This window comes from Electrophorus electricus, chromosome 13 (assembly GCF_041902795.1).
Source record: "Electrophorus electricus isolate QZ-2024a chromosome 13, ASM4190279v1, whole genome shotgun sequence".
Taxonomy (NCBI): Eukaryota; Metazoa; Chordata; class Actinopteri; order Gymnotiformes; family Gymnotidae; genus Electrophorus; species Electrophorus electricus.
In genome coordinates, this window is record NC_137509.1 from 1,072,501 (window position 1) to 1,087,500 (window position 15,000).

A 15,000-nucleotide genomic window follows, 5' to 3' on the forward strand; every position below is an offset into this window, starting at 1 on the left:
AACAAACTTCTCTAATGACCTCCAGTTTACACACCTCTTCCCTTTCTTCAATCAGGAACAAAACATTGGGCTCTTTGGAATTTGCTAGAATAACAGCAAAAAAAGCACCTCAAAAATAATGTTTATGATTTTTAAAAAGCTGTTTAATGAGACTAGTAAATTAGAACAAGAATCCCAGATATTTTTGTTAGCTAATTCTGCTGCTGAAAGTTTGGAATCTAAGCTGAGAAATAAGATTTAAATTAAAAACAAAATGGATTATATTTTAATAATTTTAGTGAGTTCATAAATTTTGCAGGTGAATTTTAGAATTTCCTTATATTAAAAAATGAAATATATACTGTGTTTTAGTCTGGTGCGTGTACTGTTCATTTTCAGTTCAGCCATGTCGGACCACATCTAACCAGGAGCTTCAGAATGATCCGAATAACAAACTTTCAAATTAGAGTAAAAGTTCCACTCCAGACATCAGGGAGGAGCATTACTGTAATATCAGGACTGGTGAGGCTGTGCTCCTGGGGAGGCTGGCCCAGCTGCGCTCTGACCCCTTCTGCCTTTCTGCTGCTGTAGATGGTGTGGGAAAGTGGATGTGTGGTGATTGTCATGCTAACGCCACTAGCTGAGAATGGGACCAAACAGTGCCATCAGTACTGGCCAGATGAAGGCTCTGACCTGTACCACATTTACGAGGTAACACACCTGTATACCTGATAATACACATTTACAACATTTACAAGGTAACACACCTGTATACCTGATAATACACATTTACAACATTTACGAGGTAACACACCTGTATACCTGATAATACACATTTACAACATTTACAAGGTAACACACATGAACATGCTTGTAACACATTTACAAGGTAACACGCCTGTTCTCCTGATAACACACCTGTACCCACACAGATTTGTGAAGTAACACATCTGGGCCACAATAACATACTTGGTAACAGTTAAGGACACATCTTTAACACATTTTGGATATTACTCATATGTACACCTGATAACCCATCTTCCCCACATTCCCCAAGTCTCTACCACATTCCCTAAGTCTTTACAACATTCCCTAAGTCTCTACCACATTCCCTATGTCTCTACCACGTTTCCTAACTCTGGTCTAACCTGAGCTGCAGATCGGTGTGCAGTGAAACTGTGCCCACTGGTTAACTGAGTCTATATGTCCACAGGTCAACCTGGTTTCAGAACACATTTGGTGTGAGGACTTCCTGGTCCGCAGTTTCTATCTGAAGAATGTTCAGACCAATGAGACACGTACTGTAACCCAGTTCCACTTCCTCTCCTGGATGGATCAGAGTGTTCCAGAATCTGCCAGAACTCTGCTAGACTTCCGTAGGTGTGTACATGCATCTCTCTCATTTCTCCTATCTTTATACCTGTCCCTCTCCGTGTCTCTCCACCGGTCTCTCTCCACTCACATGGTGCACACCAGGAACAAAGCTAGTCCTTCCTTTTTTGTGTTTTTAAAAAATGTTTTTTCTCAAATAGCATCTATTTTTAAAATATTTTTTCTTTTTTCCATTTATGTTCTGTATTCAGCTGGGCTTTGTTAGGTTTTCAAATAATAATCTACAACCCTCCTTAGAGAAAACATAATCTAATAGGTTCTCCTTTCAAACAGCAAATAGACAGTGGACACACCAGTCATCCCTGTGTCTGCTCTTATAGTGAACACCCCAGCTAAAGGGGAAATGTTCTACAATTAATACACCTCCACCTTCTACAGACGCTGAGCTGTCTCACACACCTCCACCTTCTACAGACGCTGAGCCGTCTCACACCCTCCACCTTCTACAGACGCTGAGCCGTCTCACACCCTCCACCTTCTACAGACGCTGAGCCGTCTCACACCTCCACCTTCTACAGACGCTGAGCCGTCTCACACACCTCCACCTTCTACAGACGCTGAGTCGTCTCACACACCTCCAACTTCTACAGACGCTGAGCCGTCTCACACACCTCCACCTTCTACAGACGCTGAGCCGTCTCACACCCTCCACCTTCTACAGACGCTGAGCCGTCTCACACCCTCCACCTTCTACAGACGCTGAGTCGTCTCACACACCTCCACCTTCTACAGACGCTGAGCCGTCTCACACCCTCCACCTTCTACAGACGCTGAGCCGTCTCACACCCTCCACCTTCTACAGACGCTGAGTCGTCTCACACACCTCCACCTTCTACAGACGCTGAGCCGTCTCACACACCTCCACCTTCTACAGACGCTGAGCCGTCTCACACCCTCCACCTTCTACAGACGCTGAGTCGTCTCACACACCTCCACCTTCTACAGACGCTGAGCCGGCTCACACCCTCCACCTTCTACAGATGCTGAGCCGTCTCACACCCTCCACCCTCTACAGACGCTGAGCCGTCTCACACCCTCCACCCTCTCCTATAGATGCTTCACGTTTGCAGAGGTCGTGACTCTGCCAGTGAGAAAATAAAAGAAAACAACGTATTGGCAGATTTGCTAAGATGTTTTGTTTACTTTCCATTTGGCCTGAAATGAGAACCAGGCTGACAGAATACAGGTTTGATGATAGGTTAGACCAAGAACAAATGATTCCCTTTTTAATAACTTATTTTGCTGTCTGTGCATGCTTCCCTAAACATTTCATCTCCACCTGCTGTTTCCAGTGTAACCTTTACACTAACCCTGCTGGGATTGTACCTGTGTACCACACACTTATTGCTGCTGTAGTGGTTGAAGTCCTGGGGAACGCTACGCTACCATTTTGCTTGTGTTGAGAGGACGGAACCATGCAACTGAACAGCCAAATGACATCCTCCCTGCTGGTGTGTGAGGAAGGCTGCTTTATTTATGCAGTACATGCACAAGGCAATTCAAGGTGCTTTACAAATACAAGAAAGGAATTAAAGGTAATTGACTTAAACAGAGAACATAAAGTTAATTGAAAACACATAAAAAATAAATATAAATAAATGAAGTGCATAAAATCAAGTAAAGAAAATAGAACAGCAGTGTACTCCTGTCTGAAACCAAAACAGACAGCAGAGAGGTTTACAGTCTGGATGAAATGTGTGTGATGTTGAAACACTTCAGAGGCTCTTTGACTGCTGGTTCTCTCTTTCTGCTTGTGTAGGTCTGATTTTCCAGGCTGTGCTGGATTTGTCCTGCTTGTGTAGGTCTGATTTTCCAGGCTGTGCTGGATCTGTTTTTGTGAGCTTGTCTGGAGGCTTGCCAGTGTTCCTTTTGAGGCCTTTATGTTCATTCCCTCGTGATGTCTCACACGCTGTCACATTCTGCCACCCAACATCAGACCTCATCTTTTTCTTCTTCTTCTTTTTGGTTGGCCAGCTAATTAGCGGTTGCCACTGTCATTTTTGTGATGTTGCAGCTAGTTATATGAGCCCAGTTGCATAGTCACAAAAGTGATCATTGGAAACTGTATCTCTACTTCCAGGCCCTCACTCCTCACCTCACTCTTCCTCCACTCCTCCTCCTCCCCTCACTTTTCCTCTACTCCTCACTCCTCCTCCACTCCACCCCACTCCCCCTCACTCCTCACTCCTCCTCCTCCCCTCACTCTTCCTCCACCCATCACTCCTCCCCTCCACTCCTCACTCCTCCTCTCACTCCTCACTCTTCCTCCTCCCCTCCACTCCTCACTCCTCTTCTCACTCCTCACGCTTCCTCCACCCCTCACTCTTCCCCTCACTCCTCACTCCTCCCCTCACTCCTCACTCCACCCCTCACTCCTCCCCTCACTCCTCCTCCACTCCACCCCTCACTCCTCACTGCTCTTCCTCCCCTCACTCTTCCTCTACCCATCACTCCTCCCCTCCACTCCTCACTCCTCCTCTCACTCCTCACTCTTCCTCCTCCCCTCCACTCCTCACTCCTCCTCTCACTCCTCACTCCTCCTCCTCCCGTCACTCTTCCTCCACCCCCCACTCTTCCCCTCACTCCTCCTCCACTCCACCCCTCACTCCTCCCCTCACTCCTCACTCCTCCTCCTCCCCTCACTCTTCCTCCATCCATCACTCCTCCCCTCCACTCCTCACTCCTCCTCTCACTCCTCACTCTTCCTCCTCCCCTCCACTCCTCACTCCTCCTCTCACTCCTCTTCCTCCCGTCACTCTTCCTCCACCCCTCACTCTTCCCCTCACTCCTCACTCCTCCCCTCACTCTTCACTCCACCCCTTACTCCTCCCCTCATTCCTCCTCCACTCCACCCCTCACTCCTCCCCTCACTCCTCACTCCTCCTCCTCCCCTCACTCTTCCTCTACCCATCACTCCTCCCCTCCACTCCTCACTCCTCCTCTCACTCCTCACTCTTCCTCCTCCCCTCCACTCCTCACTCCTCCTCTCACTCCTCACTCCTCCTCCTCCCGTCACTCTTCCTCCACCCCCCACTCTTCCCCTCACTCCTCCTCCACTCCACCCCTCACTCCTCCCCTTACTCCTCACTCCTCCTCCTCCCCTCACTCTTCCTCCATCCATCACTCCTCCCCTCCACTCCTCACTCCTCCTCTCACTCCTCTTCCTCCCGTCACTCTTCCTCCACCCCTCACTCTTCCCCTCACTCCTCACTCCTCCCCTCACTCCTCCTCCACTCCACCCCTCACTCCTCCCCTCACTCCTCACTCCTCCTCCTCCCCTCACTCTTCCTCCATCCATCACTCCTCCCCTCCACTCCTCACTCCTCCTCTCACTCCTCACTCTTCCTCCTCCCCTCCACTCCTCACTCCTCCTCTCACTCCTCTTCCTCCCGTCACTCTTCCTCCACCCCTCACTCTTCCCCTCACTCCTCACTCCTCCCCTCACTCCTCACTCCACCCCTTACTCCTCCCCTCATTCCTCCTCCACTCCACCCCTCACTCCTCCCCTCACTCCTCACTCCTCCTCCTCCCCTCACTCTTCCTCTACCCATCACTCCTCCCCTCCACTCCTCACTCCTCCTCTCACTCCTCACTCTTCCTCCTCCCCTCCACTCCTCACTCCTCCTCTCACTCCTCACTCCTCCTCCTCCCGTCACTCTTCCTCCACCCCCCACTCTTCCCCTCACTCCTCCTCCACTCCACCCCTCACTCCTCCCCTCACTCCTCACTCCTCCTCCTCCCCTCACTCTTCCTCCATCCATCACTCCTCCCCTCCACTCCTCACTCCTCCTCTCACTCCTCACTCTTCCTCCTCCCCTCCACTCCTCACTCCTCCTCTCACTCCTCTTCCTCCCGTCACTCTTCCTCCACCCCTCACTCTTCCCCTCACTCCTCACTCCTCCCCTCACTCCTCACTCCACCCCTTACTCCTCCCCTCATTCCTCCTCCACTCCACCCCTCACTCCTCCCCTCACTCCTCACTCCTCCTCCTCCCCTCACTCTTCCTCCACCCATCACTCCTCCCCTCCACTCCTCACTCCTCCTCTCACTCCTCACTCTTCCTCCTCCTCTCCACTCCTCACTCCTCCCCTCACTCCTCCTCCACTCCACCCTTCACTCCTCCCCTCACTCATCACTCCTCCCCTCACTCCTCACTCCTCCTCCTCCCCTCCACCCAACCCCTCCCCTCCTTTCTCCAGCCCAACACGTCCACCCCTTCTGCTCCAGTCATCTTTTCCATGCTCCACTGCACTCACCTGGTTTTGACTGCTCTTTCTCTCTCTGTGTCTGTCTTTTTTGTTCTAATCGTCTTCTTTCAGCCTTTTCTGTGAGGTATGAGGTACCGTTCAGAGATCAGCTAAAGACTTGTTTGATTTTCTCCTTCTTTTCTGTCTGTGGAGGAAGGTTGTTTTTGATAAATAATCCTTTTGTAATCACCCTTAACGGATTTTTCACATTTTCTGTAGCAGTTGTAAACAGCCTTGAGGTATTCACACCGATGAGAGACTGTGTGTGTGTGTGTGTGTGTGTGTGTGTGTGTGTGTGTGTGTGTGTGTGTGTGTGTGTATGTGTGTGAGAAGATCCGAAAGTAAAAAGAAAAATGTAAGAAAAGGAAACGAATAAAATTAAAATGTGACCCCCAAATTATTATTATCATTATTGTTATTATTATTATTATTATTATTTATGGTTATTATTGTTATTATTATTGTTGTTTGATTGGCACCACAACAGCTGCTGTGTTTGGGTTTAACTGCTGTGTGTGGGATTAACTGCTGTGTTTGGGTTTAACTGCTGTGTTCAGGTTTAATTGTGTTGTTTGGTTTAACAGTTTTATTGTTTTTATTGTGGCCAACACAATTCTTTTACTACTGATCTAATGTGGGTGGGTTTAGACCTCCAGCACTTTAACCTGTCTGCTCCAATACACTCTCAAAACCTGCAGGAATAAACTAAATCATGCGTGTTTGATCAGGAAATTCACAAACTTGCAAAAGTCAAAGTCAGATTCCCCTGATTAGAATATTTAAGACTATTATAATAATCTCGAACAGTACACATTTGGCTAATAACACTGCTGAGGTAAAATCTTAAGCAAGTGTTCCTTTGGCTCAGAGATTCTTTCAAGCATTTTCTAAAGTCTCAACTTTAAATACACTGGTGCACTGTGTTCTTCAAAAACCCTTCAAACTGCATAACAGCATAACACTAGTGACCTGTCTCTGTGTTTGTGTTTCATTGCAGAAAGGTTAACAAGTGCTACCGGGGAAGATCTTGTCCCATAATTATCCACTGCAGGTAAATACAAACAAAACAATTTGCATAAAAAAAACCAATAACAAACATTATTGTAATACATATATATATATATATATATATATATATATATATATATATATATATATATATATATTTGATTTCCAAACTCTTCCTAAGTTAAAACATTAGTATCATGTATATGTATATGATGTATATGAACTTCTTTTCTTCGCATTATTCAAGGTCTGAAAACACTGCACCTCTTTGGTCATTTTGACCAGATGTTTTCTGCTCTAAATTCCAATATTTTAATATGGGATTTGGCCGAAATGTTGCCAGTAGTTTACAGAATAAAACAAAAATGGTAATTTTACTTAAACACATAAATAGAAAAACCAGAGAGAAGCTGTAATGTTGCAGTGGTGTGTATGTGTAACCAGACAATTGAAGGCTGTGTAGGACAGCTGTGACAGTTGTGTGTGTGAGGGTGGTGTGTGAGGGTGGTGTGTGTGAGGGTGGTGTGTGAGGGTGGTGTGTGAGGGTGGTGTGTGTGAGGGTGGTGTGTGAGGGTAGTGTGTGAGGGTGGTGTGTGAGGGTAGTGTGTGAGGGTGGTGTGGGAGGGTAGTGTGTGAGGGTGGTGTGTGTGAGGGTGGTGTGTGAGGGTGGTGTGTGTGAGGGTGGTGTGTGAGGGTGGTGTGTGTGAGGGTGGTGTGTGAGGGTGGTGTGTGAGGGTGGTGTGTGTGAGGGTGGTGTGTGAGGGTAGTGTGTGAGGGTGGTGTGGGAGGGTAGTGTGTGAGGGTGGTGTGGGAGGGTAGTGTGTGAGGGTGGTGTGTGTGAGGGTGGTGTGTGAGGGTGGTGTGTGTGAGGGTAGTGTGTGAGGGTGGTGTGTGAGGGTGGTGTGTGAGGGTAGTGTGTGAGGGTGGTGTGTGTGAGGGTGGTGTGTGAGGGTGGTGTGTGATGGTGGTGTGTGAGGGTGGTGTGTGAGGGTTGTGTGTGACAGTTGTGTGTGAGAGGGTAGTGTGTGAGGGTGGTGTGTGAGGGTGGTGTGTGAGGGTGGTGTGTGACAGTTGTGTGTGTGAGGGTGGTGTGTGAGGGTGGTGTGTGAGGGTTGTATGTGACAGTTGTGTGTGTGAGGGTAGTGTGTGAGGGTGGTGTGTGAGGGTGGTGTGTGAGGGTGGTGTGTGACAGTTGTGTGTGTGAGGGTGGTGTGTGATGGTGGTGTGTGAGGGTGGTGTGTGAGGGTGGTGTGTGACAGTTGTGTGTGTGAGGGTAGTGTGTGAGGGTGGTGTGTGAGGGTGGTGTGTGATGGTGGTGTGTGAGGGTGGTGTGTGACAGTTGTGTGTGTGAGGGTAGTGTGTGAGGGTGGTGTGTGAGGGTGGTGTGTGATGGTGGTGTGTGAGGGTGGTGTGTGAGGGTGGTGTGTGAGGGTGGTGTGTGACAGTTGTGTGTGTGAGGGTAGTGTGTGAGGGTGGTGTGTGAGGGTGGTGTGTGAGGGTGGTGTGTGACAGTTGTGTGTGTGAGGGTGGTGTGTGAGGGTGGTGTGTGATGGTTGTGTGTGTGAGGGTAGTGTGTGAGGGTGGTGAGTGAGGGTGGTGTGTGAGGGTGGTGTGTGAGGGTTGTGTGTGTGAGGGTGGTGTGTGAGGGTGGTGTGTGAGGGTAGTGTGTGACGGTGGTGTGTGTGGTTTGTTTGTGATGGTTTGTGTGTGAAGGTTGTGATGAGGGTGGTGTGTGAGGACTGTGTGTGAGGGTTGTTTGTGTGTGTTGTGTTTGAGGGTGGTGTGTGTGGTTTATGTGTGATGGTCATGTGTGTTATGGTCGTGTGTGATGGTTGTTTGTGTGATGGTCGTGTGTGTGTGATGGTCGTGTGTGTGTGATGGTTGTGTGTATGCGATGGTTATGTGTGTGATGGTCGTGTGTGATGGTTGTTTGTGTTTGTGTGTGTGTGTGTGTGATGGTTGTGTGTGTGGTTTGTGTGTGTGGTGTTTGTGTGTGATGGTTGTGTGTGTGTGTGTGTGTGATGGTCGTGTGTGTGTGATGGTCGTGTGTGTGTGATGGTTGTGTGTATGTGATGGTTATGTGTGTGATGGTCATGTGTGATGGTTGTTTGTGTTTGTGTGTGTGTGTGTGATGGTTGTGTGTGTGGTTTGTGTGTGTGGTGTTTGTGTGTGATGGTTGTGTGTGTGTATGTGATCTGTGTGTGTGGTTTGTGCGTGTCATGGTTGTGTGCATGTAACGGTTGTGTGTATGTGATGGTTGTGGTTGTGTGTGTGTGTGTGTGTGATGGTTGCAGGGCTGTTGTTTGTCAAGCTGGTATTTTAGGTTTGAGTCCTTGACTGTGAGGCTCTGGCAACCCGGCTGTGCAGAACTGGAGATGATGTAACATCAGACTGCAGAGCTGAAATCTTACACACACACAAGCAGTTCAAACACACTCACTCTCACGAGTTCAAACACACTCACTCTCACGAGTTCAAACACGCACTCTCTCACACGAGTTCAAACACACACTCTCACGAGTTCAAACACACACTCTCTCACACGAGTTCAAACACACACTCTCACGAGTTCAAACACACTCACTCTCACGAGTTCAAACACACACTCTCACGAGTTCAAACACACACACTCTCAAGTTCAAACACACACTCTCACGATTTCAAACACACACACTCTCACGAGATCAAACACACACTCTCATGAGTTCAAACATACAATCTCACGAGTTCAAACATACACTCTCACAAGATAAAACACTCACTCTCAAGTTCAAACACACACTCATGAGTTCAAACACACACACTCTCACGAGCTCAAACACACGCACTCTCACGAGCTCAAACACACACACTCTCATGAGCTCAAACACACACACTCACACAAGTTCAAACACACACACTCACATGAGTTCAAACACACACACTCTCACGAGTTCAAACACACACACTCTCATGAGCTCAAACACACACACTCTCATGAGCTCAAACACACACACTCACACGAGTTCAAACACACACACTCTCACGACTTCACACACACTCAGTCTATTTCTGTTCTTGTCCCCATCTTTCCATCTCTCTCTCTCTCTCGCTCCCTCCAGTGACGGTTCAGGCAGATGTGGGAGTTACATACTGATAGACATGGTACTGAATAAAATGGCTAAAGGTGGGTAGTGACTGCACACGTAGACACACACATACACACACACTCTACTTGCAGCATCACCATGGCAACGATAATGCCCCTGTCTTCAGTTCAAGGTCTTGCAGTGCGTTAAAGGCGATGAAGACAGTTCAGGGTGAGATTTACATCTCATATTTACATCTCATATTTACATCTCATATTTACATCTTATATTTACATCTCATCTTTATACCTCATATTTACATCTTATATTTACACCTCATATTTACATCTCATATGTACATCTCATATTTACTCCTCATATTTACACCTCATATTTACATCTTATATTTACATCTTTTATTTACACCTCATATTTACATCTCATATTTACTCCTCATATTTACATCTTATATTTACACCTCATATTTACATCTCATATTTACTCCTCATATTTACATCTTATATTTACATCTTATATTTACACCTCATATTTACTCCTCATATTGACATCTCATATTTACTCCTCATATTTACATCTCATATTTACTCCTCATATTTACATCTCATATTTACATCTCATATTTACACCTCATATTTACATCTCATATTTACACCTTATATTGACTTTATCTTTGCTGGCCATGCGGCACTGGACCTTGCTGGAAGCATGCTTTGAGGTGTTCCTTACCATAAAATGAATTCAGATCAACACATATACCTGACCCCACCCTGACCCCATCCTGACCCCCTCCTGACCCCACCCTGACCCCACCCTGACCCTGCCATCCTCACCACCCTCACACCAGGTTGCCTGAGAGTGATCAAAGGCACAGAGAGTCATGGAAGACACAGATTTACCCCCCCCCTCCCCTCCTCTCCTCTTCACCCCTCCCCCTCCCCCTCTCCTCATCACCCCTCCCCCTCCCCCTCTCCTCATCACCCCTCCCCCTCCCCTCCTCTCCTCTTCACCCCTCCCCCTCCCCTCCTCTCCTCTTCACCCCTCCCCCTCCCCCTCTCCTCTTCACCCCTCCCCCTCCCCCTCTCCTTATCACCCCTCCCCCTCCCCCTCTCCTCTTCACCCCTCCCCCTCCCCCTCTCCTCATCACCCCTCCCCCTCCCCTCCTCTCCTCATCACCCCTCCCCCTCCCCTCCTCTCCTCATCACCCCTCCCCCTCCCCCTCCCCTCCTCTCCTCTTCACCCCTCCCCCTCCCCCTCTCCTCATCACCCCTCCCCCTCCCCTCCTCTCCTCTTCACCCCTCCCCCTCCCCCTCTCCTCATCACCCCTCCCCCCCTCCTCACCTTTTGTTCAAAACACTTCCCGCTCTCTCTCATCGTCTTTTGCTTCTCTTGGGGAGCGTGAGTGAAAGGGCAGTGAGGTAGTTCGGTGGTGTTGGGCCTCCCTGATTGAGGAGAGGCAGAGAGAGAGAGAGAGAGAGAGAGAGTGGGAGAGTGGGAGAGAGAGAGTGAGAGATGGAGACAGAGAGAGTGGGAGAGAGAGAGTGAGAGGCAGGCACATATAGAATGTTCACTCCCTCACTCCATCGTCCTGTTCCAGGTGCTAAAGAGATTGATATAGCGGCAACTCTGGAGCACCTGCGGGATCAGAGGGCAGGAATGGTGCACACCAAGGTAAGCCATGTTTGTCCCTCCCCACACCTGTCCACAGCCAATCACATGACACCACACCTATCCACAACCAATCACACCACATCTATCCACACCACACCACACTGAGCCACACACAATCACACCACATCACACCTATCCACACCCAATGATACCATACCACACCTATTCACACCCAATCACACAACACTACACCTATCCACACCCAATCAAATCACACCACACCTGTCCACACCCAATCACACCACACCACACTGATCCACACCCTATCAAGTTTCAAGTTTCAAGTTTCAAGTTTGGTTTATTTGTCACATATATAGTCATACACAGTATAACTCGCAGTGAAATGGTTTGAGAGTGCTCTGTCCAAACTGAGGAAAAAAAACGGGTGCATAGAGGAATATAGATATTCTCTATATGTATAAAAATATATTAACAATGTATGTACAATATATGTATATTATGATTATATACACAATGTACCATGTATATATGGATATGTATAAGTGTATGTACAGTTCCGGCTTACAATTGAATATTTACAGTTACATGGTGGTGGTGGTCCCCACAGTTTATCAGGTTCCCTGATTCAGGGCCCGAATGGCCTGTGGGAAGAAGCTCCTCTTCAGTCTCTCTGTTTTGGTCTTCAGGGAGCGAAAGCGCTTCCCTGACCTCAACAGAGAGAAGAGCCTATTGTTGGGATGGGTTGGGTCCTTCACAATCCTTCTGGCCTTGGTCTGGCACCACTTGTAATAGATGCTCTGCAGGTCAGGAAGTTCCGTATGAGTGATGCGCTCTGCTGAATGCACTACCCTTTGGAGTGCTTGTCTGTCCTGCTTGGTGCTCTTCCCAAAGCAGACTGTGATGTTCCCCGTGAGGATGCTCTCGATAGTGCAGGTGTAGAAGTTCCGCAGTACCTTGGAGGGCAGTCTGAAGTCCCTTAGGCATCTGAGGTGGTAAAGATGCTGAAGAGCCTTATTTGCCAGGGAGTTGGTATGGCGGGACCAAGACAGGTCCTGCGAGATGTGAACACTAAGGTACCTGAAACTATCTACTCTCTCCACCGTGGTTCCACTGATCCTCACAGGTTGGTAGTGCCGCTCCTGCTTCTTGCTGCAATCCACGATCAGCTCCTTTGTCTTACTCATGTTTAAGAGGAGATTATTTTCCTGGCACCAGTTTTCCAGGTGTTTAATCTCCTCCAGGTAGGCCCTCTCATTGTTGTCTGAGATCAGGCCCATGACGACGGTATCGTCAGCAAACTTGACAATGATGGTGGAGCTGGAAGTGGCTGTGCAGTCGTAGGTGTACAGTGAGTAGAGCAGGGAGCTTAGGACACAACCCTGAGGAGCTCCAGTGTTGAGGGTGAGGGTGGATGAGACACTGTTGCCCACCCGTTCTGTTTGTGGTCTGTCTGTTAGGAAGTTGGAGATCCAGTCGCACAGGGATGTATGCAGTCCTAGATCCTCCAACTTAGTAGTGAGTAGGGAGGGGATGATGGTGTTAAATGCTGAACTCTGTAGTCCACAAACAGCATTTTAACATCATTACCCCTCCCTTCGTCCAGGTGGGTCAGTGTGGTGTGGAGCAGATGTGCAATTGCATCATCAGTGGAGCGGTTGTGGCAGTATGCAAACTGCAGTGGGTCCATGGAGGCTGGCAGTGAAGATGTGATGAAATCTCTGACTAGCTTTTCAAAGCACTTCATCACGACTGATGTGAGGGCAACAGGGCGGTAGTCATTGAGGCCGGAGGGTCGAGGTTTCTTTGGGAGGGGAACGATGGTGGAACTCTTGAAGCTGGATGGGATGATACCGAGCGTCAGGGAGAGATTGAAGATGTTGGTGAATACCGGGGCTAGCTGGTCTGTTCAGGCTTTGAGGACTCTCCCGCAGATACCGTCTGGTCCCGCCGCCTTCCTGGTATTCACTCTTTTGAACACTCTCTGGGATGATGAGAGGGCGCTGTTCTGTGGTGGGCTCTGTGCATGCGCCATTGGCTGTGCCGATAGCACCATTAGTGTTGTTAGCGTAAGCGCTGTTAGCATTAGCGCTGCTAGATGTAGCCTCGAAGCGAGCGAAGAACGCGTTCAGCTCGTTCGCCAGAGACTCATCCGCACTCATCAGTCCGGAGGGTGGGCTCCTGTAGTCCGTGATCGTCCGTAGTCCCTGCCACAGGGATCTAGAGCCACTCTGCTGGAACTCTAGTTTCCTCCCGTAGCGCCGCTTCACCTCCCTCACCGCCCTGCGCACTCCGTATGCCGCAGACTTGTACTCGTCCATGTTCCCGCTGATAATACCCGCGTTGTAGGCAGCAGTGTGAGAGTTCAGAGCCTCGCGGATGGTTTTGTCCACCCAGGGCTTCTGGTTAGGAAACTTCTTGATGGTGGTTCTTGGAATCGTGTCGTCCACCAGTTTCCCAATAAACCCCACTACTGCCTCCGTAAACTCGCTGACATCATCAGTGCTGCGCCGGAACATGTCCCAGTCTGCGTCATCCAGAGCGTCCTGCAGAACGGCCACCGATTGGTCTGTCCAGCGCGCGACCTCCCTCTGAACCGGAGCTTCCCGTTTCAGCCGTTGTTTATATTTTGTAGGAAGATGGCGGCGTGGTCTGACTTACCAAACGGTGGATGAGCTAGTGCCTTGTAACTGTCCTTGTATGAGGTGTAGCAGTGGTCGAGTGTCCTATTTCCCCTGCTGGGGAAGGTTACGTGCTGGTAAAGGTTGGGCACTGCATGCTTGAGGTTAGCTCTGTTGAAATCCCCAGCCCTGATAAGTGCAGCATCCCGGTGTTGTGCCTGAAACTGTGTGAGAGCCTCATGAAGTTCACACAGTGCACTGTCCGTGTTGGCCTGGGGTGGGATGTACACGGTGTTGATGATGACCGAAGTGAACTCCCGAGGAAGGTAGAAAGGGCGAAACTTGAGGGCGAGCAGCTCCAGGTTGGGTGAGCAGGAGCGGGCGAGAGTAACAACATTGGCGTTGTTGCACCAGCCGTTGTTTACCATCGCACACACTCCACCACCTCTCAACTTCCCCGAATCTGCCGTCCTGTCCATGCGGTGAACTGAGAAGAACTCGGCCGGCTGGATGGCGTGGTTTGGTACCTCTGGGTTCAGCCATGAAGCAGAGGAGGTTGCAGTTCCGAATGTCCCTCTGGAACTTTATCCTGGCTCAGAGGTCGTCGAGCTTGTTGTCCAGAGATTGGACATTGGCTAGCAGGATGCTGGGTGAGGGAGCTCAGTGTGTCCGAGCCCTCAGCCTGTTCCTGACGCTGGCTTGCTTTCCTCGAGGCCTTTTCCTCGTGTCGCGTCTTTTATTCTCCCTCAGGATCTCGGCCATCTTGGGTCCGGGGTTAGAGACGGCTTGAGGTGAGTGTTATGTAGATAAAGAGAAATAAGAGCATCTCTGCTGTATGAGATACGCGTCGTGGTCTAGAGAGAAGGGCTGCGGAGAAATCAGGGGAAGCGGGAAAAGAGCGAAAAAAGTGCCAGGTGTGGACGGAGCAGTCGTGACAGCAGTGAACCTCACCGGCGCCATCTTCAAGATATATAATCACACCTAGCCACACCTAACCATAACTAATTATACCTAACCAGTGAAGCAGTGTGTTAATAA

The 15,000-nt window shown here is 49.1% G+C and overlaps 1 protein-coding gene across 1 annotated transcript in view; it reads left to right on the plus strand.

The window, feature by feature from the left end:
- Positions 1–15,000, plus strand: part of ptprn2 (protein tyrosine phosphatase receptor type N2) — a 227,339-nt gene that overhangs the window by 206,993 nt on the left and 5,346 nt on the right. The window contains exons 18-22 of the mRNA XM_035519848.2: positions 571–690; positions 1,193–1,359; positions 6,616–6,669; positions 9,728–9,792; positions 11,310–11,383. Coding sequence (XP_035375741.1) covers positions 571–690; positions 1,193–1,359; positions 6,616–6,669; positions 9,728–9,792; positions 11,310–11,383 — 480 coding nt within the window. The remainder of the gene's footprint in view (positions 1–570; positions 691–1,192; positions 1,360–6,615; positions 6,670–9,727; positions 9,793–11,309; positions 11,384–15,000) is intronic.